This window comes from Typopeltis vanoorti, chromosome 8, assembly GCF_054136105.1.
Source record: "Typopeltis vanoorti isolate ZY-2024b chromosome 8, IOZ_Tvanoo_1.0, whole genome shotgun sequence".
NCBI lineage: Eukaryota > Metazoa > Arthropoda > Arachnida > Uropygi > Thelyphonidae > Typopeltis > Typopeltis vanoorti.
The window spans coordinates 66,718,999-66,745,771 of record NC_143556.1 but is presented as its reverse complement, the minus strand read 5'-3'; the positions used below and the strand labels follow the sequence as shown (position 1 = coordinate 66,745,771).

General features: G+C 33.6%; 1 protein-coding gene across 12 annotated transcripts in view; it reads left to right on the top strand.

Annotated features, from left to right (window-relative positions):
• Positions 1-26,773, top strand: part of LOC150104068 (USP6 N-terminal-like protein) — a 615,889-nt gene that overhangs the window by 574,278 nt on the left and 14,838 nt on the right. For all 12 annotated transcript variants that reach the window (XM_090397263.1, XM_090397258.1, XM_090397257.1 and 9 more), the window contains 2 exons: positions 11,490-11,737; positions 21,729-22,226. In XM_090397263.1, the coding sequence (XP_090253389.1) occupies positions 11,490-11,737; positions 21,729-22,226 (746 nt within the window). The remainder of the gene's footprint in view (positions 1-11,489; positions 11,738-21,728; positions 22,227-26,773) is intronic.

Below are 26,773 nucleotides of genomic sequence, written 5' to 3'. Positions count from 1 at the left end.
AAAATACAGGCATACAATTTTCCTGGAACACTTAAAAGCAAAATCCCTATAAATGTGAAAACCATATAAATATGGTTTTCACATTTATGGTTATCTCCATTCTTAAATATAGAGATTATTATTGCTACTTTCCAGTCTTTGGGAATAATTTTCTTTTTCCATACGACATTGAATAGATGTAAAATAAATTTTATGGCTTTCATTCAAATTCTTTGCCATTTCTGGTGTTATTATGGTCATAGCCTGCTGATTTACCAGTTTTATTTTATTTATTGCTGCTAACAGTTCATTTGCATGAATTTCCTCACTTTCATCTTCTATTTTGCTTACATGTCTTGCTCTTAGGATTCTATTTTTTCCGTGTCCTGCATCTTCCAATAATTCTTGGAATTACTGTTTCCACCTTTCTATGATGTCTTTGGAATTTGTGAGTAACTTTCCATCCTTATTTTTGATAAACTTTATTGGGCATTCTTTCTCTGACCTCATTCTTCTTAAAACATTATAGAAGAGTTTTTGGTTTCCTTTAAAAATGTGTTTTAAAGTATGTCAGAAGTCTTCCCACCATTTTCTTTTCTCTTCTTTCACTAATGTTTTAACTTCATTTCTTTGTTTGTTGTATAATTCTCTATCAACATGCAGCTTTGATGTTATATATCTTTTCCACAATTGCTTTTTCTTTTTAATTTCTTTTAGTTCTTCAGTCCACCAAGGTGTTTTATGTTTCTTCTGTTTATTGTTTAATGATACACCACAAATTTCTGTGTTTTTCTAGAAGTGTTTTGAAACTGTATCAGCTTTCTACATCTTGATCTTCATGTATCTCTTTTTCTACTTCTTTCATTTTGCAACTTTTATTTTATGGTTTCCAATACTAATACCTATTTCAGGATCTCTATAGACTCTTGCATATTTTGTATACTTCCAGTACGATCTGCTGATAGGGTTGTCAATTATAGATTTTTCATTTTTTTTACTGGGCCTCTTCCCTGGTAAACTTATGGATTTCTTTATGCTTGAACATAGTATTCGCTATTACTAAATTATTTATAAGGCAAAGATTTATTATTCTTTCTCCATTATTATTCCTGATTATTTCTTCTTGTGATCCCAACACTTGTTTCGTTTCCTCATCTTCTTGATTCCCTACCTGGCCATTGAGGCCATTAAGAGTTCAAAGATGCATTCTTTGAACTCTTACAAAAAAACAACTGAAGTACAAGGGCATATTATACTACTTCAGTTGTTTTTTTGTAAGAGTTCAAAGCATGCATCTTTAATCTCTTTATAAGCATTATCATTTGGGCCATATGCAACAATTACAGTGAATACTTGGTTATCTGATTTAAAATCTATATTGATTGTCAACAACCTTTCATTTATTAGTTGCTGTTTAGTAATATATTCTTTGAGATCTGGTTTAATTATACATGCTATCCCTTGTTTTCTCCATTCTCTTGGGTTTACCCCTGAATAGAAAAGTATATATCCATCTTTCATTTTCTTGCAACCTTGACCTTTCTTTTTTGTTTCTGTGACTGCTAGCAGATCCAATCTCGATTTTTTAAATTCATCTATTAATTTGTTTTATTTTCCATGTAAACTTTTAATGTTCCATGTTCCGTATCTCATGTACCTTTTTCCTCGCTTTGTCATTAACCATTTAGGCAGTTCAACTATCTCTTTGTTATGGGTGAAATTTTATGGTGTGTAGAGGATTAGCCTTCAGCACCCGAGTCTGGTGGTAGGTCTGCCACCTTCGAGGTCCCCAGACCTGCCTATGAGAGAAGTGCTATCCTGTTGGTCTGCAGGAGGTATTTTATTTCCCTCCTACCCTTCATAGTAAACTATGATGAGCATTCCCCGATCCACTACCAGGGGACGTAACCGATGGGGGTTACAGGCAGGGGCGAATGCTGGTCTTGAAATTCATGCTTGCTCTTGTTATCATTCGGGGAATGAGAGGTGTGATTGAAGTTTAATTAGCAGAATAATGAATTACTGACCATTTAAAACTATATACAGGTAACCCTCGTATAATGCAGATGTTAGGTTCCGCAGAAATGCCGTGTTATATAAATCGTGTTATGCAAGCCTCAGATCACAGAAAAAAGTAGAGTTATGTTCTGAAATCGTTTTTTTTTTTAAATTATATAAACAACGACATATCCAAAAAAAATATTTTTTTTTAATTCAGGTAATTCATGTAAGTTAAGAAAACATATAAACTATGAAACAAATACATAGTATAAAAATTACAAATTGTACTTAAACTTCATTACACATAATGCATAAATGTTTTAGGCAAAATAAAATAGTGCATATTTTAATCTTTCATAGCACGAGGATTTGAGGATTGGTTAATAAACACTGGTTTTGTGATGTAATCACCTGATGCATTACTACAAAACAGTAGAGTAATTCTATCTTTGGAAACTTTGGATTCAAAGTTTCCAAAGATAGAATTTGAATCAGAGCTGATCTTTCATTTTTCAAAATATAGATGCATTTTTGCATTTTTTTTTCCAATATAACCCGGATCCATCCACATTGAACACCTGGTCTGCACTAAAAATGTTTATAAACTTTGAGAGCTTTTTGTTTAATAAGATTTCCATCCATAGGAATTTTCTTTTGAGGTGCAATCTTCTATCGAAATCATTAGCGATTTCTCCATTTTACCATTAGAATATTACGTACACGAGCAACGTGCTTTGCACTTATCGTTGGCCCAGCAATAAACACTTTCTCAGATTTTATGTTCATTTTGTTTGATTGTTTGAATTGTTGATTCATTTAAATTCAAAGTCCATGCAAAAACTCCTGGGTTTTTCTCCATTTTTCAACCAATCCAAGATTTTGAATTTTTTTCTTCGAGAGAAATAATTTTGTTTTCAATGTTGGTTTTTCCCTTTCATTGCAGTTTGTGGTCATTACTATATAAATGATTTTTTACACAAAAAAAAAAGCAAGCATTACATATTGTGTGTAACTCACCAGAAAATAAAGTGCTCAGCTTGAGATGAACACACTTATGATTTTTAATGTAGTTTCCCGGCAGAAATGAGAACAATTTTCAACAATAAACTTTTTATATGGTAAACAATTGAGGTACATGCGTTCCAAAGAGTATTTCCCCTAATATAAATTTGCTACTTATAATTACATGCGGGATACAGGCAGACACAAATTTAATGAAGATAAAATTTGATTTTTAAATCACGCAGTGAAAAACATGAAAAGATAAAGGGCTACTACAATTTGTAGATCGCGTTGTATAAGTACTGTGTTCAACAAGGGTTACTACAATTTTAGATCACGTTATATCGAAACCACGTTATACGAAGGTTACCTGTATTTAGAAATTTATGCACAGTTAATCATACAAATACAACATTTATTTTACAAATGATATTCTATCTTTTTTCAATTTAGCTACTTGAATACAACTTCTACCCTATGGTTCTTCTTTATGAACTGGTCAATAACATCGCCATAAAAAGTTGGTTGTAACTTAATTTTCCCAAGCAACATGCACACTTGTAAAGTCTGGCTGAAACTCACTAGCTAGAGCTACTTTGACTGAGTATGGCCTGTGTTTAAGCAACAGGGTGAGATGACGTGGAGGGATCCACATCACAGTGCTGAAGCGAGAACCTGGATGCTCCCACAACCGAGCAAGCCAAGGTAGCTTGACTAGCGTCGGCTTTCGATACACATCACAAAGCTCAATTATTGCCATGCAAGCTTAAAACGTCTTCTGTCTACAAAAATAAACTCCTAAATGGAATGCTTATAAATGCATATATTTATTAACAAATAAATATTACTTCTTTCTCAATTAATGAACTTGTACAGCACACATGGAGAATTTGCCACTGGTTACAGGTGTCCCCACATAGGTATATAAAAATCTAAAAGTAAAAATTCAAGACAAATACAATGCTCAAACAATGGTAAAAGAATAAACATTTAATTAGTTCAACAATTATATGCATGTCTATATTAATATTGTACATGTGCAGTAATGTCAATGCAGTTGATATGTTTGATACAAAATAAAACATTGATTGTTATTACATTAGGTTGAAGTACATAGCATTTCGGAGACTGCCTTGAATTTGCATATGTAACTATTATATTATGTTAGAGTATGTCATCATCATCAAATTCCTGCCATGTACCCTCAAGGGGTGTGCAGGATATGATAGAACTACTTGAAAAAAATTACATCATTACTAACTTCCTATCTACAATTTTCCACCAAATCAGTCTGTTACTTGTCAAGACTCAAACATTATCAGATCTTATATTTCTATCATCTAAGGCACTTTGTACCGTATCAGTTCACCTATATCTTGGTCTTCCTCTGGGTCGTTTTGCTCCGGCCTGGCAGAAAACACTTGTTTTGCTAATCTTTCTTCACCCATTCTGTTTAAGTGACCATACCACCTGAGATTAGCTCTGCTAACACATTCCTGTATGCTGACAATGTCAAGTTCTTTCCTAATATCCTCGTTTTTAATATGATATTGCCATTGATGCCATCTGTTCGCACCTCTAATCTTTCTCAGGACTCTCATATCTGCGGTCTCTAGTCTTTGGTCAAGTGTTTTACTTCTGACCCAGCTCTCAGATCCATAAGTTAAAATTGGTTTGAACACTGTCTTGTATACAGCTAATTTATTGTTCCGACTAATTTCTCTCTTATTCCATATGAATTTATTCAATTGACTTCCCACCGTACCAGCTTTGCTGATTCTGTTATCTATATTGAATTTACCATCTTCACTAAAAATCATGCCTAAGTAGCTAAAATGTTTTACTTGTTTCACAGGTTCTCTGTTCAAAACACAGTTCACATTTTCAACGATTCTACCTATTTTCATTGTCTTTGTCTTCTTTTTTTATTGCTGACCTTCATACCATATCTATTACAACAGTTATTCAATTTAGTCAGAGAATCTTGCAGACTTGTAGCGGATTTATTTAGAAGTATAACATCATCTGCATAAAGCAAAGAGCTGACATTAACATCTCCAATTTTGATATCATATTTAATTCCACTTTCATTCATAATGTGATCCATACAGATAATGAATAACAGACGGGATAATGTACATCCTTGTCTCACACCAGATTTAACATTAAACCATCTTCCTGTACTTCCTTCAATTCTAACTGCTGACGTACAACTCAAATAAAGACTAAGTATTGCTTGATATAATGCCCCATTGACACCATATAACTGTAGCATATTGAATAGCTTCTCTCTTGGCAACTTGTCATATGCCTTTTCCAGATCGACAAAACTTAAATACAGAAGATTTTTGTTATATTCCCAAGCTTTCTCGACTGTAAAAGGAGTCATAGATGATAAAGGTGACATGAAAACAGGAGAAAAAGATATCCTTGAAGTATGGAGTAATTACTTTGAAAAACTGCTAAATGAAACAAGCAGTGATGACAGCATAGTGGTAAAAACACTCAACAGGCATACATATCCATACTTGAAGTAGAAAAAGCCATCAAAGGCTTGAAATGTGGAAAGGCAGCAGGAGTAGATGATATTCAACCAGAAATGCTGAAGTATGGTGGTATAAAAGTCTTACAATGGCTGCACTGCATAGTTCAGAAAACCTGGACAGAGGGACGAATTCCCGCTGATTGGAGTAGAGCTCACATAGTACCCATATATAAAAAGGGAAATAAAACTGAATGTGAGAATTACATTCAGTTTTATTTCAGAATTACGACAAATAGTCGTAAAGTGAAGATCTGATCCTGACAGTCTCTAATTGGCCTGAATCCAGCTTGTTCTTCACCCAGCTTTTCTTTTACAATTCTTCTCAACCATTTCTCAAGCATACTTCCATAGATCTTGCCAGGAAGAACACTCAGTAGGGAAATACCTCTGTAATTCTCACATTCAGTTTTATTTCCCTTTTTATATATGGGTACTATGCGAGCTCTACTCCAATCATCGGGAATTCGTCCCTCTGTCCAGGTTTTCTGAACTATGCAGTGCAGCCATTGTAAGACTTTTATACCACCATACTTCAGCATTTCTGGTTGAATATCATCTACTCCTGCTGCCTTTCCACATTTCAAGCCTTTGATGGCTTTTTCTACTTCAAGTATCGATATGTATGCCTGTTGAGTGTTTTTTATCACTATGCTGTCATCACTGCTTGTTTCATTTAGCAGTTTTTCAAAGTAATTACTCCATACTTCAAGGATATCTTTTTCTCCTGTTTTCATGTCACCTTTATCATCTATGACTCCTTTTACAGCACTCTTTCCTCCATTTCTAAGCTTCTTCAACAACCTTCAGAATATCTTACCACCTTCTTGATATTTATTTTCTATATTCTTGCCAAAATCCTCCCAGAACTTTTGTTTAGCTAGTTTTAGACAGTGTCTAGCATTCTTGCATTTGTCTCTATATTCTCTAAGAGCACAAGCTGACTTATTTGACAAGAACTTTTGATATGCTTTCTTCTTTTCCTTCACTGCCTCTTTAACTTCCTGTGTCCACCAGGGAGTTCTGATTTTTCTATCCTTGCAGACAACCTCACCACATGCCTCTCTAGCTGAATTAATCGGGGCTTTCTTCAAGGTTGCCATTGAATCTGCAAGGTTTGATTTCTGTTTTCAAACTCTTTCATTTTTTCTTCAATAATCTTTGTGTATTTTAGTCTACAGTTCACATCCGAGAGCTGCTCAACTTTTATTTGCTTTAAAACTTTCTTTCATGTTATTCTTTTCAATATGAAATTCAATTTTATCTTGCTCAAGACTAAATAGTGATCGCTTCCAATTTCAAATCCTCTGTACACTCTGGTGTCCTGCACCAGGGAGAAAACATCACTATCAACAATAACATAGTCAATGAGACTTTTCTTATTCCTTGCCTCTTCTCTCCATGTGAATTTGTGCACATTTTTATGTTGGAACATGGTGTTAGTAATAACCATTCCATGTCCTGAGCAGAAATCCAACAGATATTTGCCATTATTATTAGCTCTGCTATTTAGATCCCCAACAAGGACCAACTTTTACTTTTTCATTGTGTCAGTTTGCTTTTTCTAAAGCATCAAAACATTCTTCCACTTCTACCTTAGTAGAACATTCTGTGGGACCATAGGCACAAATAAGTCTCATTGTCCAGTTCCCCCATTCTCATATTTGCCCACATTACTCTACTTGAGATTGCCTGCCATTCAAGAAGATTAGCCTCGTATTTTTGTTGAATACTATGGCTACTCCTTCTTTTTCTTGATTGTCATTGCCTGAATATAACATTTTGTATTTATTGCTCAGAAAGATCTCGCCAGTTTTTGTCTTTTTTGTTTTAGTCAAAAAAGACAAAAATTATGTTGATCTGGTACTTATCTAATTCCTCAGCTAGCTCCATTTCTTTGCCATTCAGGCTTCTTATGTTGATAGTACCGATCTTTAACTCTGGTGATGTTGGGTTGGGGTGTGTTTTCAGATTTTTTCTAGTAGCTGACTTTTCGCTATTCGCCCTGGTTCCCTGGCGAAAACAAAGTGGGCCTTGTTTAACCCGGCAATGCCCCAGCCGGCATGAAATTTTGTCATATTGTACCATCATTTTTTATTTTGGTTTAACCAATAAGAATACAATTTGGTTGGCTAAATCCCAAATTGCCAGCCCATCCTCGTTCGTTCAGAATCCAAGTAGGTACCCAACAGGGTGCACCACGAGAAGGTGAGGATTGGACATTAGGTCAGAAGCCCTGGTCGGTTCTCTGCATTCCTTTAAAGGCTATGTAGAGGTCTCCTCTCAGTTATACAGCTTTGACCCTTAAGCACCCTGTTAGAGTATGTGATGATGTTAATTTGTTGTTTGGAAAGCTAGGCCTAACTTATGTTTTCTTTTCTTTTCAACATCTTTGATGTGTTCTACCATACAGATCTCTCCAAAACAGCCTGTCTTTCTAGATAGTAGTGTCACAAAAGTAGTAGCTTTTGTATACTTCTGGTTTTTTATTGGTAGAATGAGATGGTTTAGGCTGGTTTAAAAATACAGGGAATCATGTATTGCATGTAAGGTAAAGTTATGGTTCTTTGTAGTCCAAAGTTGTCCTATTTACTTGAGGGTTTTTCAATTGCTGTTATAGGATGTTTTTTCGTAGCTTTTGGTTTATATCCATTTTTTTGATAAAGGTATGCTCAGAAGCTTAAATTCTTGGTTTCACTTCTCAGTATCACTTGATGTTGTACGTCCTGTCATTTAGAGATATGATAATGACCTTAGTGTTAGGATGTGGCATAGATGTTTCTGTTGGTATATGCTAGCTTTCTCTAAACAACACATACGAGTTTGTTTTAGTCAGAGACTTATAGGAGGGAAGACCTATTATGTTCTAATTCTAATGTGAAGCAGATATGGCTGTATGTTGTAAACAACATGCATGCATACATAGCCTTAAAAATCTTCTAGTTGTTTTCTGTATTTTGGCCAGATGATGATGTTATTGACATAACAGAGCTGGATTCGTCGTCTTAATTTGTAGTCTCTAAAGATAGTGCTGAAAGAGTTCTATATACTTTTTGTTTAAAATGAAAAGGCATTAGAAGATTATTTTGATTAGTTCTAAATTAATGTTTGCATTCTATGGGAGAGGAAGACTTCAAGTGAGTGAAATATTTTTTTTAAAAATATAAATTATTTTATGACATTATCATTTACATGCATTCATATTTGTAAATTTAGGGACACAAAAACACACGTGTTGCACAGATTATTTTATTAATTACTAATAAAATAAAACTTGACGTTTCAACCCCTGTATCGAGGTCATCATCAGAAGAATACAAGTGTATACGGAACCAAGCTACATGCTCATCGCTATCTGAATTATGACCAGAAACTATGCATGCGTGCTGGAAAGCTATTTGGCCCTCATGTGTTAAAGAGAATGCTCCTGTTCCCCAATATAATAAGTTTGGCATGTGAAATTGACGGAGAAGTATTCGATGATCTTACATTGGCAGATATTGAAGAATTGTTAATTGATAAACCTCTTAGCGAAGATGAAATAGTGGAGATTGTTTCTGAGACTCCTGAAAGCAAAGAAGTTAATGATAATGATCAAGATAATCCTACTTTTACTGCTGATATTATTAAAGAAGGTCTTAAACTGGTCAGTAATTTAGGCAATTATTTTGCCCAACATGATCGAAATGAAAAACGTGCTGGGAGTTTTCACGTGAGTTTAAGTTGTTAATGTCTTCATACAGAGAATTATATCACGACTTATCTAAAGCATCAGCACAGCGATTAATAACTGAGTTCATGCCTAAAACTACTGAAACAACCAATGGTAGTTTTGTTCAAGGCATGACAAGAAGAATTCCCCAAGTTGAGGTGGAAGGCGATGACGATAATACCATATCTAGTAGTTCTAGTGATATTACAGTCTCGCGAAAACGAAAGCTTTCACGTTTATTGTCAGAAACTGATAGCGAATAACATAATTTTTCTTAGCAAACAACTGAAATGGATATGTTTTTTTTTAAGTTATTAAAATTCATTATATGTGTGTGTGTTCTCCATGAAATGTAAATAAAAATCTTATGATCCTAACGAATTTAATGTTTGTTTTTTTTTCATTATTTTGCTTATATTTCAGGTTTGGAACCAATCTTCACTTTTTCTATGGAGTCAGTAGTTCTTTTTATGTGAATTCTATTTACGTGTAATTTTTAGGAATGTATCTATCGCGTAAAAAAGAGGTTTAGGTGTGTGTGTGTGTGTATATATATATATATATATATATATATTAGAATAAAGAACTACGAGTAGGATGAAATGCAAATATTAGAAACAGTGCAGATGTTATGAATATTTATAATTGTTACAAGAATTTTACTTTTGTAATTTATTTCATTATGAAGTATACATTAACATGAAATGATCTAATGGTGCATCAGACTAGACAGATTTTTCCCATGTGCAATATTTATTTTTGTCATTTTGATAAATGCAGTCTGTGTAGTGTATCATTGTTACACTACACAGACTTATATATGTGTAGCATTACACATATATAAGTTAATTCCTCTCTCTCTTCTACACACACAGACAGACAAACAAACAGATCTTTAGTATTGCTATCTAACTTAACTTAATGACCATATGTTATCATTTCTGCTCAAATTTTGATCTGGTCAGCATAAATTTTCGATACTTACAAGCTTGTCTTAAATAAAATCGAAAATATAAAGATGGTATGTAGTATGCATTTTGTGGAATGTTAAACATTTTGATTTTATGTACATATTTATATACGGTGAAGTTGTCAAATCCAGGTACCCTCAATTTGACAGATCCTGATTTAATGGATCTGTCAAATTGAGAATTTTGGATTTCACAGATGAAATTTTTCATTTGGCACCATCAGGTTGTGTTTGCATGGAAAACCAATATATAAAAGTGTAGTTTTTCAGTAAATATGACACGATATCTATATATTGTTACTCAGCTTAATCAAGTTGTAACAATTTTTGGCTTAAAGGAATCCTAAAAATATGAGAAATACCAAGACCTCATAACTAGAATCAACAGCAAATTTGAGTTGTCACCACTTTTGTACTTCACTATTACATGTATGTCAGAATGTTTGGCTGCCACTGGACACAGTACTTTGTGCCTAGTGAAACTCGAAGTTTGTTCTATGCTACAGATTCTTTTTTTAATTAATCCACGATGAATAGAAAAAGAGGAGAAAAAAACACATTTCACTGTAAAACAAAAGTTAGAACTGATGGATAAATTAATCTGAAGTACCCGTCATGCATGCTTATAAAGAATATGATGTGAAGAAGTAGTAACATGGGAAAAAGTGCAAAAGTAATTCCTTTTCTCATGATTCATTATGCATGACTGCAGATCTTCAGTTTTTTGTTATGATTATGTATTGCCTAATGAAATATCTATTATGCAGTAAATAAATAATGCAATATATATGTATTACTATATAGAGAGTGAAATTTGGTGTTTGGCCTGTAAACAACAATTTCATTGTTTTAAACTATATAATTTGTTATTTAAGAGACATCTGGTTTCATATAAACACTCTATTTTATGGATTCTTTGATTAGCAGACTTTTTGATTTTTATGGACACCCTCTTTCCCCAGTTAATCCATTAAATCAAGATATATGCAGTAAATAAATAATGCAATATGTATGTATTACTATATAGAGAGTGAAATTTGGTGTTTGGCCTGTAAACAAGAGTTTCATTGTGTTTCAAACTATATAATTTTTTTATTTAACAGACATCTGGTTTCATATAAACACTTTTATGAATTCTTTGATTAGCAGACTTTTTGATTTTTATGGACACCCTCTTTCCCCAGTTAGTCCATTAAATCAAGAAGATGCTGTATGTGTTTAGTTTCAATATATTTACATTTTTGCATGTGCATCTGTCTTTTTCCTCTTTTTTGTATACTTAGAAACATTACTGAAAATGGAAATGGAAGATTTGATTGAATTTTTACAAATTCGACTTGAACAAGATTTTGGTTATTATGATGATGCTGCTATTGAAGCACTTCAGGCATGCAAGGAAGAGCTGCAGAAACAAGGAATGGAACTTCCTGGTGCTGCTGCACCTCATGAATATCCTCAGCGACCATTTGGATTAATCATGAGTCACAATTTTGAGCAGATATTAGCAGGAAATATTTCTGCACAAGATAAGGTATGTTTGTTTTTAAAATCTTCCAAAATTTTAATTTTTACTTAATATTCATCCTTTTTTTAATTTAAAGTCACTGTAGAACATTACAAATATAGAGTGCAGATATACAGAGATATAGAGTGCTGATAACATTGCAGGAGCTGAGATGGAAAGGAAGTGGCATATTTGATACCAGAACACATACTATTTTTTACAGTGGAGGAGATCAAAAAGCCTTTGGCACCGCATTTTTGGTTAATAAAAAATGGAAACACTTGGTTCTTGATTTTAGACCAGTTGATGAATGACTTTGTGTACTGAGAATAAAGTTTAAGATATTCACTATTTCACTTATATGTGCACACGCACCAACTGAGGACTCTTGTGAAGAAGACAAGATGAATTTCTATGAATTATTGGAGAAGATGCATGATCAGGCACCGAAACAGGATGTAAAAATGGTTCTAGGAGACATGAATGCCAAAATAGGAAAGGAAGAGACCTTCCGAGCAACAATTGGAAGAGATAGCGCACACGAAGAAAGTAATGAAAATGGCATGAGACTAATTGATTTTGCAAGTAGCAAAAATATGATTATATGTACAACCTGTTTTCCACATAAAAAAGTATATGAAGTTACCTGGAGATCGGCAGATGGAATAACGGAAAATCAGATAGATCATGTGATGATTGATAGACGACATGCGACAGATATCATTGATGTAAGAAATTTTAGAGGAGTGGATTGTGATACAGATCATTACTTGTTAAGAATTAAATATAAACAAAGGATAAAAATTAATAAAGTAGGTAGAGGAAAGAGAACACCAAGATATAACATCCAAAAATTAAAAGATGGAAAAATCAGACAAAAATATATTGAAAGATTGAGAGAAGAAATAAATGAGGATGAACGTATAAATAATATGACTATAGATAAAAAAAAAAAAATGGGAATGGATCAAGAATAAAATTTCTCAAGTGGCTGAAGAAGTCCTGGGATCCAGAAACAATGATAAAAGAAATGAATGGTATGATTTAGAATGTAGAAAATGTGTTGAAGACAGAAATACAGCTTGTCTAAAGATGCTTGGACGAAAAACTTGAGCAAATGAGAATGAATATAGAGAAAAACGAAAACAAGCCATAAAGATTTGTAGAAGAAAGAAACGTGAATGGGAAAAGGCAAGGCTAAATGAAATTGAGATTTTGAAAAATACGGGACAAATTAAGAAAATGTATTACTATTATTATTATTATTACTATTATTGTGGGCAACTCCAGGGAGTCATTGGACTCATCGAGGGAGGCCCCAAATCATATTCATCACAACTATTTGACATTCATACAGTATCTATCATACTTCGCCTTAAACTCATTCACTGTCACAGCATCCACCACAGACTCAGGGAGTGCATTCCACTCATTCACTACTCTAAAAGTAAAGAACCCAGCTCTAACACCTTTACTAACCACACTTTTGCCCAGTTTCCATGGATGTCCCCCTAGTCCTCCCACAACCAGCCCTGTTCTCAAAAATATCTTCTGAATTAATTTTATAGAAACCCTTCAGTAATTTGAATGTCTCAATCATATCTCCCCTCCTCCGCCTATCAACCAATTTTTGCAACCCACAAATCCTCAACCTGTTCTCATACGGTTCATTCCACAGACCTGCTATCATCTTGGTCACTCGCCTCTGGATCCTCTCCACCTCCTCCCCATCAAGAAGAAACCTAGGTGACCAAATCTGAGCACAGTAGTCTAGATGGGGTCTTATCAAGGCTCGATACAGAGGAACAATAACCTGCTTGTCTCTGCTTGTCATCGTATTCTTCAGCAACCAAGTGATTTGATGAGCTGTTTTGGTCACTTTTGCAATGTGTCCCCTAAATTTCAATTCCTTATCTACCAACACTCCTAAATCTCGTGCCTCATCAATTTCCTGGAGCACGGTTCCACCAATGCAGTAAACTGCCGCCAATCTTTTCACCCCAAAATGCATAACCTTACATTTTGCCACATTAAACTGACATCCATTCTCCTTAGCCCAGACCTCCAATCTATCCAAATCATCCTGCAAAATTTTGAAAGGAGGACATTTTGAGAAGGTGGGCAGAATATTTTGCAGATCTCCTTCAGGATAAAACAAGCTTGGAAAATGATCTTCTTCCAGAAGAAGACGAGTTTAACGAATCCCTGGCAAGTATCGGAAAAGCTAAGGCAGAGGAAGCACCAGAATTAAACGAGGTGGAATTAGCCCTAAAGAGAACTGGTTTTCCATCTTCACCAGGTGAAGATGGAATACCAGTTGAGCTATTAAAATATGGTGGGCAATCACTATTAATCAAAATACATAAGTGCTTGTCAGAGGTATGGGAAACTGAATCTATGCCTACTGAATGGTACACTGCTATTATCGTTCCTATACATAAGAAAAATGACAAGTCTCTGTGCCAAAATTATAGAGGAATATCACTGTTAGCAGTAATTTACAAAATATTTGCAAAGGTACTAGCAACTAGATTGGAACCCTTTATAGAAAAAATTCTGGGCTACTACCAATGTGGCTTTAGATATGATAGATCAACAACAGGCCAAATTTTTATAGTACGAACTATAATGGAGAAATGCTACGAGTTCAACATCAATCTGCACCATTTGTTTGTGGACTTTAAACAAACCTATGATAACATCGATAGAGATAAGCTATTTAAAGTCATGAAGGAATTCCAAATTCCACCTAAACTGATAAGATTAGTTAAAATGACACTCAGAAATACCATGGGTAGAGTGCAAATACAGGGCAAACTCACACCTAAGTTCAGGATTACCAAAGGATTATGACAAGGAGATCAACTATCAACAATGCTTTTCAACCTATGCCTTGAACGGGTAATACGAAATGTAATTATAAACAGAGGTGGAACTATTATGAATAGAAGTCTACAGTTTTTGACTTTTGCGGATGATGTGGACTGTATTGCAAGGACTGAGAGAAGCCTTAGAGAAGGTTATAGACAAATGAGAGAGGAGGCAAGGAAAATGGGACTACAAACAAACGAAACTAAAACAAAATACTTAATTGTTGCCAGAGATAAACAAAAATTGGGAAACAGCCAAAGTTTCACAGTAGATGGAGAAACCTTTGAACAAATTCAGCAGTTCAAATATTTGGGTTCAGTAATAACAGAAAGTAATGATATGTCAGTTGAAATTACCTATAGAATAGCTGCTGCAAATAGAACTTATTATAGTATTCAGCCACTATTAAAATCGAATTTGATTTCGATAAAAAGTAAAATCCAGCTATATAAAGTAATCCTCAAACCTGTGCTTTTGTATGGCTGTGAAACATGGACAATGATCCAGAGAGATCAAAACCAATTACAAATATGGGAACGAAAGGTATTAAGAAAGATCTTTGGCCCAATTAATGAGAATGGACTTTGGAGAGTGAGGAATAACAAAGAAATAATGGAGAAATTCAATGAAGTGGATATTATTACCGAAATAAAGGTGAGAAGACTGAGATGGCTAGGACATGTTCAGTGAATGAGAGATGATAGAGCCGTAAAAAAAGTCTTCATGTCTGGACCAGGTGGATCTAGGTCCAGAGAACGACCAAAAAGGAGATGGCTTGACGATGTGGAGGATGATTTAAAGAAAATGAGAGTAAAGAACTGGAGGAGCAAGGCACAGAATCGTGAAGAATGGAAGGCTATCCTGAGACAGGCCCAGGTGCTAAATGGGCTGTAATGCCAAGGAGCAGTAGTAGCACTTGTGATATGCCCAATTCTTCTCTTATACAGCTTTAACACATTTCTTGGAGAACCAAGGCTTAGATAAAGTATAACAAATATAAGTGGAATGGAGAACAAATGTTTCCATACTGATAAGAATTGCTTCAGTGATACATTTAGTATAAATGTTTAGATTGGAAGACTGAAAACAGCAATTTAACCAAAGAAATGAATCTCAGAAGTCACAAAGATCAGCTACAGCATGTGGATGAGTGCTTGTGAGAGTATTGCTTATTGGGAGAAGAATGAATACTACATTATGATTTGAATTGCCTACAGGACAAACAACAACATCCATGTTATACCTAGAAGGATTACTAGAATGCTTGCAGAGTAGTTAGAGTTTTCTAGTATTCTGGTAGCCATGTGAACAATTCTGTGTAAGATCATTTGTAATAGCAAATGTCTCAGTATCTCTACCTGCTTGATCTGTGCAACTGGAAAAGGAAAAAAAAAAACAGTTTGAGTTGTAAGCATTAATAATCTCCAAGGAAGATGATCTCATCTCACTATTAGGAAAGTTGAACTGAAGACAGTCAGCATATTTAAGAAAGACAGAGCAAAATAGTTCAAAATAATTAGCATTAGGAGAGCAGTAGGAACAGCAAATGAATTTGATAGAAAAGAACAGTAACCAGATGCCATTTTCAACAGTGCCTGAAGCTGAAATTTGAATTTTTGCTAGAAAAGTAAATATGATTTTCCAGACTAAAGACTTAGTTCCAATTGTCACAATGCGATGAACACATTGTGACAATTGGAACTAAGATTTGTATATACCTGGAGTACTTAGAGTGAGGGTGTTCCTTTATCCATGTGTAATCTATTTTCCTTAATTTTATACTATTGTGTGTATGGTTAGTCAGGCAGAACCATGTAAATTATTTATATTAATGCTGTAAATTTATGGATGGTTTCCACAAAGTTGAAATAAATAAAAAACAAGAGTAGATTATGTAAAAAAAAAAAAAAAAAAAAAGTGAATATCTGCATTTATTTACAATTTTTTTAAACACTACTTCTGAATGAATGATCATAATTGCTTGTTACATTAAGCCAATTGTGAAAAGTGATGAATTGCAGCTATATGAGGGATTACCCCAAAATAACCAGAATATGAACTTTGTGCATATTTCTAGTTACAGATGATGCTGCTGCTGCTAGGCATTGTAAGTGTGCAAGTTTTCTGCACCAGTCTGGCAAGTAGTGCCCTGCTGTGTGAACTGGTTCATTGTTCTGGCTGCTTTTTTGCTAGTGCTTACAAGCAAGATTGGCAATTTTGTGATGGCTGACTACAAGGAACAGAGAACGTGCGTGAAATTATTGTTTTATTTTGGGTAAAACTGCAGCTGAAACTGTTGTTGTGCTTTGGCAAGCCTTTAAGGACTACTCTTCAGGTAAAACTCATGCCTGTGAGTGGTTTTCCCATTTCAAAAAATGGGGACATATCAGTTGAAGACCAACCACAATTCGGCTGATCTTCAACAAGCAGAAATTTTACTTCTGAGAGAAACTTGTGACACGAAATTAAGAATTATCTACACATTAGCATAAGAAAAGTATATTTAATATACTGCCAGATATTTTAGTTTCAAAATAACAAACTATCATCAGTGACTAGACATAAAGCAGTTTTTTACAAGGTAGAACAACTGATCATTCAAAATTAGAACGAGCTGTGTGATGTACATTGTTAATCACGATATCATTTCACTGAAGAAAGGCAAAAATAAGAGTGCAGAATAGTTACATGTATAAATTTACAATGTCATACAAAAAATTTATAAAATCATACTAAAAATATCATTAGACAGATATAGTATCTGGAAGGTCTTCATTAAAAAAAATAAAAATAAATTAACGTGTTATTCGGATCAAACTTTCCCATATTTTGACATAGATAGGCAGTCATTACAATTCAGTTAGGACAATGAAGTAAGGCCTCAGCACTCTCTTTGAATAGGCGTTCGAATTTATTCCATGTTGCGCCAATCCAGACTAATTTGATTTGTTGTGAAGAATATAAGATTGATGTTCTTGTTTGTTTGTTTTTTCTATAGAGCATTCACCATAAATTCTAACACCTATTCAAAGAGAGTGCTGAGGCCTTACTTCACTGCCCTAACCTGAATTGTAATGACTGCCTACCTATGTCAAAAATATGGGAAAGTTTGATCCGAATAACACATTATTTAATTAATTAATTTATTTATTTTATTTTTTTTTTTTAATGAAGAAATCTAGGTACTACATCTGTCTAATGATATCTTTAGTATGATTTTTTAAATTAAGTTTTTTGTATGACATTGTAAATTTATACATGTAACTATTCTGTACTCTTATGTTTGCCTTTCTTCAGTGAAATGATATCATGATTACCAAGGTAACATCACGTGGCTCGTTCTAATTTTGAATGATCAATTGTCTCTATTCTACCTTGTTAAAAACTGTTTTCTGTCTAGCCACTGATGATAGTTTGTTATTTTCAAACTGAAATATCTGGCAGTATATTAAATATACTTTTCTTGTGCTAGTGTAGATAATTCTTAACAAGCAGAAATTATAAAAACATCGAAAAGGTTTGCCAGACAATCACTGAAGATTGTCGAAAGACCATTAAGCAAGCTTCTAAAGAGACTAATTTGTCATGGAGTTCGTGCCAGTGGATTTAACAGAAGATTTGCAAATGAAAAGTGTCTGCTAAATTTGTGCCTCATTTGCTCACAGAGGATCAAAAATATATATATGTTTACTTTATATATTATACACACACACACACACACACACACACACACACACACACACACACACACACACACACACACACACACACACACACACACACACACACACTTTATAGTCCATATACATATATATGTATGTACCATATATATATACATATATACTCCATATACACTTTATAGCCAGCCTGCAATTCTACCAGATTGCCAAAACTATACTCCAGGAAATTGATGAAGCTAGAGATTTGGGAGTGTTGGTGGATCGGGAGTTGAAGTTTAGGGGACATATAGCAAAAGTGGCTAAATCAGATCACTTGGTTACTGAAGAACACTTTGACAAGCAGGTTATCGTTCCTCTTTATCGAGCCTTGATAAGACCCCCTGTCTTGACTACTGTGCCCAAATCTGGGGCACCAGGATTTTTTCTTGATGGGGAAGAGGAGGTTAGAGAGGGTCTAGAGATGAGTGACCAAGATAATAGGTGGTCTATGGAATGAACCTTACGAGAACAGGTTGAAGATCTATAGACTACAGAAATTGGTTGATAGGCAGAAAAGGGGTGATATGATTTGAAACATTCAAGTTACTGAGGGGTTTTTACAAGATTAATTCAGAGGAAATTTTTCAGAACAGGTCTGGTGGCGGGGAAAACTAGGGGCCATCCATGGAAACTGAGCAAGGGTGTTAGAACTAGGTTTTTTTACTTGGAGAGTGGTGAATGAGTGGAATAAGCTGCCAGAATCTGTTGTGGGTGCTATAACTGTGAATGAGTTCAAAGCAAAGTATGATAGGTACTGTGCGAACGCTGAATAGTTCTTGACATGATGGTTAGGGCCTCCTTCAATGAGTCTAAGGACTCCTTGGAGTTGTCTGTAACAATAATAATTATTATATATGCTTTATATTATGAATTGGAATGTCTTAAATATAATGATGATGCAATTACTTTTGTTGGCATTAAATTCTCATCATCTTATAGTGAAATTTAACCTATGATAGCAGAAAATAATTTCATTGCATATACTTAACACTTGTGCATGGATTTAACAAGGTATTTTTATTATTTTTGTTACTAATTTGATGTTAATTAAGTATATTATTATTATTATTCGGGACCTCCATATAGTCGCAAGACTCATTGTAGTCCACATTCCCGTTCTGATATCATCTTTGTTATCTGCCTCTGCACTCTTTCCAAGTTAATTATCTCCTTCAAATCCTGGGGACCAAATTTGAGCACAGTAGCCCAGGTATGGCCTGATCAGGACTTTATACAATGGAATGACAACTGTTCTCTGCTGGTCAGCATCCTTCTCAGTATTGCAGCAATCCTCTGAGTTACCTTCACCACCTTTGCGATATGTTCCCTAAATTTCAGGTTTCTGTCAATCATCACCCCAAGATCATTTACTCCCCCCCCCCACTTCCTCCAATAGGGTATGCAGCCTCTCATCAATATATCCCAGACTTCAAGGTTTTACAGCTGAATTAAACTGGTATTCCCATTAATTTGTCCATATGTCCAGTTTATTCAAATCCTTTTGAAGAGCTACCACATTTGCACTATTACTATAACCCTTCCCAGCTTCACATCATTGCAAACAACTGAATATCCTTTTGCAATCTATTGAAAATGTCATTGATATATATAGGTTAAACAATCCAGGTCTCAGTACTAAGCCTTGTGGGACCTCCACTTCTAACCTTCTGCTTCTTTGATACCGTACCCTCATACACAACTCTGTGATATATTATCAGACAGCAAGCCAGTTCACTAACCTGACATTCAAACCCATGTGCTGCAACTTAAATGTCAGTTTATCATACAGTACCCTGCCAAATGGCTTTGTAAAAAAAAAAAAAAGGGGGGGGAAGGTAGAGTATGCTTTTCCCTCATCAACTGCTCTTGTTATTACTTTATTATAAATAGCAAATAGATTATGAAAACAACAGTGCCCCTTAACAAATCAATGCTGACTCTCACAGATAATATTACCCTCATCTGCCCAATATTGTAAATGATCCCTTAATCACTAATTTCTCCAAAATCTTAACTCCTGATGAAATACAAACCTGTCTGTAGTTTGATGCTTCCATTCTACTACCTCCCTTATGCAATGCCATTATCTTACCCTCCTTTCACTCCTTTTGCACTTTTCCTGCACCTTGATTCTGGTTGAAAAAGCCAGGTCAATTAAGCTGTCAGTTCTTTACTACATTCTCTCAAAACTCATGGTGAAATCTCATCCAGTCTCATTTCTTTATTGACATCCAGAGTACTCAGTATTTGAAACACACTCTCCTCTAAACCCTCGAACCTGCCCTATCCCTCTAACCTACTTCTCCAGGATGAAATACCCCAATAAAGTGTTCATTGAACAATTCCACAATGTCCTCTGCATCAGTCACTCTATTCCCATTTTTATCCAACAATGTCATTCTTTCACAATTATTTCTCCTCCTACTGGCCGCATAGCTAAAAAAATTCCCTAGGATTTTCTTTGGATCTTAGGGCCAATCTCTTCTCATATTCCAGTTTCACTAAGAATTCCAGAAATTCCATTCCTTACCACTACATGTAGTTTCCTCTTCCCAGTTTATACTGCTGTAATTAAAAAAATGTCCCATAACAATCATTCTTTTTGCACTCGCCAAGCTCGCCTGCCTAAACATCTGCTCTTCATCCTCTGTGCTCTGACTTATAGCAACACCCCACTAAATATCAAGTCCTGTATACCTCTACCTCACACCATATGTTCTCAAACTATTTGTGCCATTGCTCTCCAAATCCTTCACTCTGAGAGGACACAACTCATCACTTATCATAAGCAGCACCCCCACCACCACTATGTTTGGCCTTCCTATCCTGCCGAAAAACGCTATACCCTGCTACATCTATTCCTGTCATTATATCATTTTCTGTCATATTAAGGAACATATTACAAATGGAAAATAGTAGATCATTGTAATTGGTATTTGTTCATTGGTAGTCATTTACTTATACAAAAGTTCTCTTTGTTAATTACATTTCTAATAATCAGAAACAAGCTGTAAGCAGTTATTTGGTTTAAAATCTATTTGGCTCTTCACATGCTTGTTTAGAAATTAACAATGTTTGGCTAACCACTTATTCAACAGTTTACAATCATACACTGCATTATGTTTTGAAACCGAAGTACACTTTCACATTCATAGAACATGAAATATGCATAGCCATTTTTGTCATTAGATTTGGCTACTTTTTGTTCCTTCATATAGAATTGTTAACTTTAGAGTTTAGCAACTTTTGAAAAATACTAGGTCTGCTTAGTGAACATTTACAGATTGGGTGACTATGTCTATCTACTACAATTTGTAAATGTTAACATCAGTGAAATGCAAATAATACTGTTTTTCGGTCAAGATTTGTTAAAATTAATTTGCTTATTTTGTTATTTAATATAATAATAAATGTTTCCTTTTTAACAGTCATTTCCCAGTGGAGATGAATCACCTGTTTGGAAAAGAAGAAGTTCTCCTGGAATTATTTATTCAACTATTAGTGACTGGAAAAAATCAAAACATAATGTAGTAGATAACCAGAGTAACTTGGGGATTGATTTTCTGGATTCCTGCAGTTCTCTTGCTGATACATCAAATACTTCAATAGCTGATCTTTCAGCACCCTTTGAAATGCCCTTATGTGATAACAACACTATAAAGTACCTTGATTATAGAAACAGTGGTTCTCCAGAGAGTACTCATAGATTATCAAGAACCCCTTCTCTGTATGATAATGTTGATTATGAAGATAGTCTCCAAGCTGCATATCTTTCACAACAGACAGCTTTTCATGAAACAAATCCTGTATTTTCTGCTTATAATGGATCTGTTAAGCATAAGGATACAGCTTCACAAGTAACAAATGCATCTCATGTGAATAATTTTTCTAATGGAGATTCAGTCAGCAAGTGGGATTCTAGTGTGGTGAGCAAATATGTTGATAAAAATTTAGTTCATTAAATTATTAAGCAGTGTTGTAATATTTTCAAGACTTGACAATTTTTAGGGTGCATATTGCATCTGTATGATCACAGCTTACAAAATGTTAGTGTTTATAAAATAATTTTTTACAGTTGATGAAGTATATTTACATAAATTTGAGCTAATTTTTAGGATGTATTGTCTATTACCCTAATGTACATAAATATTTAGTAGTGATGAGAGCACTCAGGAATATTTAAGATCAGTGTGGTAAGTCACATTCTTGAACCTTCCTTTCATAGTTTCCACTTTAGCATGAAAGGAATAAAAATGATAATAGTAGAAAAATGAGAAAATGAAAGAGAAAATATTGTAACTAGCACTTATAGTGACTTCAGCTAACAATCAGAATTTTTTTAATTACTGTATTAATTATCAAAAATTATTTATTTGTTAAATGTACTGGAAATCAAATATTCAAACAAAATGCTGCAGTATTTTTTAAAATATATATCAGAGATTTAATAAATTAAGTTAGTTGAAATTTTCCATTTAATGGACATATAATTATCTTTATTTGAAATTAATGTGTTATTAAATCTGAATAAATAAAATTAACTTAAACGTTCCTTCATATTTTACAGAAATGAAACACTGTGTAGTGTGAAACATTTTTTTTTTTCTATTTTCATTTTTCCATAAAACTGCAATGTCATCTAAAATGTATTCTTATAAGTACTATTTTATTCTTTGTCTTGCTAAAAAAAAAAAAGATCGAAGTCATCAGCTTTCATGTAAAGAATGTGTTATTAATATGATTACATAATATGCACTTTAAAAAAAAAATAGATAAAAAATTAACTAATATATGTAAAGACACAAATATGAGAGTTTATGGTGAACAGAAATAACATAAAATAATCCCTGTTTCTATTTCATTTGTCATACATAAGTTATAATAGTTCAGGTCTGAAAAAAAAATTTCATTGCAAATTAATGTAATGAATATCATCATATTCATATCATATTATCAGACCCACTAAAGCCATTGTTAATTGAACATTTGCTCTAATACTCATTAAACCAAGTTATCACCATAAATTCCATTCCAACTGAAAAACAATATGGCAAGCAGTTTTGTGCTTACGGTTCTATTTAGGGTGAACATATCCAGTATTACATATTACATTTTCCTCTTTCACAAAGAATAGTTGTCAACAAATCTAGGATTTTATTTAATATTTATTAAATATTATTTCCTAATATTAGTAAACACTAACACTAATATTAGTAAATAGTATTTACTAATATTATTATCTGCCAGATGAAGCTGATAATTAATGTTTTGCTAAAAATCTTATAGAGAAGCTTTCAGGATGCATTCATTTTTTTTTCCCTAATGATCATCATTGTATGCACTTCCTCTCTTTTCAGATAAAAGGGTAAAGTCTATTTCCATAAATAAATCCACCCCAAAATAGACCACATTTAATTTTAACAAGGTTTCTAGTTAAATAATTGCCATTAGTCAATATTGAAGGATACCAAGGCTAGAATCTGATCCTATAGTTAATTTACATGTGAATCATATTTGGAGAAGGGAAATGATCATTTATATGAATAAGCCCCTTCCTGTTGTAGCAGTTACATGACATGACTAAAGAAAAGAATCCCATTTTTTTTATCTGAAATTTTTTATTCCATTATTAACCAGAAAAAATAGATAAAATTGTATAGGAAAGCAAAAGCAATTTAGAACTGAATATAACTATAGATTCAGAAAGTAAAGTTTTAGTTTTGATATCCATTTAGAAGATAACATCATACACAATATAGATATTCAGTATTTCATCAAGGATTTCTTTCTTTATTTGTCTGGTATGAATCCTGTGAAACATACATGGAAATGTGCCCAGAGCTGTGTAAGCACACACTCTCCTTCTTCTTCCTGCCCTTTTCTTCCCAGTGCACTGTCTCCACATTATAATGCAAAAGTAGATTACTTCTGAGCAGAGCTTAAATACAATACAATACATATCTTGCAACAGTTTAGCACTATATGCATGTAATGGCTCATCATCCTGAAGATATGTAATATTAGGTGATTGATAAGCAAAATGTTTTTCAACTTAACATTGTAGCATGAATCTGAACTGAACATTACCTGTTATGTATACAAATGAAATAGAGTTGGTTTATGGCTTAAATTTATATTGAAAAATAAATCTGTATAAATAGAAAAGTATATGTTATTCTTAGAACACTGCTCCAGCATGTTTTATTCAGCAATTGATAGTTGGTGATGGAAAATTTCTTGATGTATATTTCAGATATATTTATTGTTTGGGTAATAATGCATCTTCATATGATTTCTTAAAGGAATTTTAACTTGCTAGAATTATAGATCTTTTACAGACATGCATACATATCCATATTCAAAAATCCAATATTAATGGAATTTTTCTTAATATGGTTAAAATCTTACATAACATATAAAAATGTTTGTTGCATTGTATAGTAATCTTAAAGCATTATTTCATCTTATTTATAATTATGTTTAATGAAAATTGCAACCAAATTTAAGTGAATAAATTGAAAAGACTAAAATTTTTTCTTAAAAGTGTAGCATATACCACACTTAAAAGTATCACTATGAATTAATTTGAATTATTATGTATTTGGAAGTCTGAGGCATCTTATTTTTTTATTTTTACCATAGAGGTCTAGTAAGTTGAGACAATTAGTAAAATTTTATAACTAAATTTGAATAATGCATAAAGTAATAAAACTATCTAATGATTTGCATTTTAATGTTTGTGAAAGCAGTGCAGCCAGGCAAAGTCACCAATACAATGCTGCTAATATTTCTTAAATTTTATATACTTGATATTATACTTAAAATGAGAATTGATTAATTTTCTGTAAAACATTGAATGCTAATATAAACTTTAAATTTTATCTTGGTTGGATAAAACTTTATAAAGACAAAAAGTTCTTTCCCATCTTATACAAAAGTTTGTCATAATGAACTTTTTCATACTATCTGAGCTTAATTTCTACATTAAGTTACCTAGGAACTATAAAAATTTAGCATGAAAAACAAATTACAAGTTATAATTACTAGGATAAAAATCCTTTGTCTTGTACACAGCTAAAGGAAAGCAAATATATGCACATTTGAAACAAAAATGGTTTTGGCATTTTCCCCATACTGCTTGAATTTAGTTAGCATTGTCCTATTACAGTTATGTATAATTTTTGCTTTTGTGTGTGGATAATTGTAAATGTCCTACCAGTGTAGATTGACAAAAATCAAATCAAATGCAATTAACAAAATGCTGATCTTAAGAGCATTCATTCCATGTCTTTTCCTTCAGTGCTGCATTAGCATTGAATATAGACTATAAACCATACATTTCTAGTATTTCATCATACATTCTAGATCTATAGCCACTAGACTTTTCTTTCCTTACATGAATGAGCCACCTTACATTATACCAGTATAGTCTTCTGAAACTGCCTGGAGAAAAAAAATTACCTTTGTGAGTTGGGGGGGGGTAAGCATTCTCTTTATAAGAAAAGGGACCAATAGAATACTTGTGAATAACATATCACATATTTTAGGATATTTATCCATTTGGGATTCTATGTGCATCAGTATTAACAATTATGCTGCTTGACTCTTCAGGTCACATGGAATAAGGCATACGCACTGAAGTTTGTCAGATATTAATCTTGGTCACATCATTCTCTGCAATGCTGACTCACAGAATTCCATACATTAGTCAGAACATTAGCTCCATAAAATTCTTACAACAGATAAGCGAAGTCTTACTTATTGATTAGTTTTTGTAGTGTCTTGCAACTACAGAAAGAATATTTTCATAATATGTGCCATCTATAGAGGGATAAAGATGACCAGTCCCATGTCTAGCTTGTGTGTGTAGAGAATCGTAGATGCCCTTCCAGTCTAGATCCCTTGAATAAAATCAAATCAAATGCAATTAACAAAGCACTGATCTTGAGAGCATTCATTCTTGATCTTTTCCTTCAGTGCTGCATCAGCACTGAATTTAGACTATAAACCATACATTTTGCATATTTTCTAATAATATTTTTCTTAAAAAAAAAAAAAAAAAAAAGCATCCCCCACCCCTCCCAAGAATAAGTCCCAGGTCTGTCAGTAATGCTTCTTTTCTTCTTCTTCTTCTTCCGTCTAAGACGGGTTGAGTCTTCTCTTGAGCAGGATCTTCCAGTCTTCTCTATTCCTTGCCGTTCAAAAAAGTTCCTTATATGTTCTACATCCTGAGATGCTCTTTATTAATTTCAGCCAGGTAATTCTTGGTCTTCCAGATCTTCTTTGTTCAGTTGGAAAAGTATTGATTAGGATGTTAGGAAGTCTGTCTGCGTCCATGTGTACAGTGTGTCCAAACCATCTCAGTTGTTGTTTTCTAATTTTTTCTATTGTCTTTTTATACAATGGTTCTTGTCTCACTGTGATGTTTGTTTTCTTTTCTATCCAACTTGTTCTATTTATTTTTCTTAAGCAT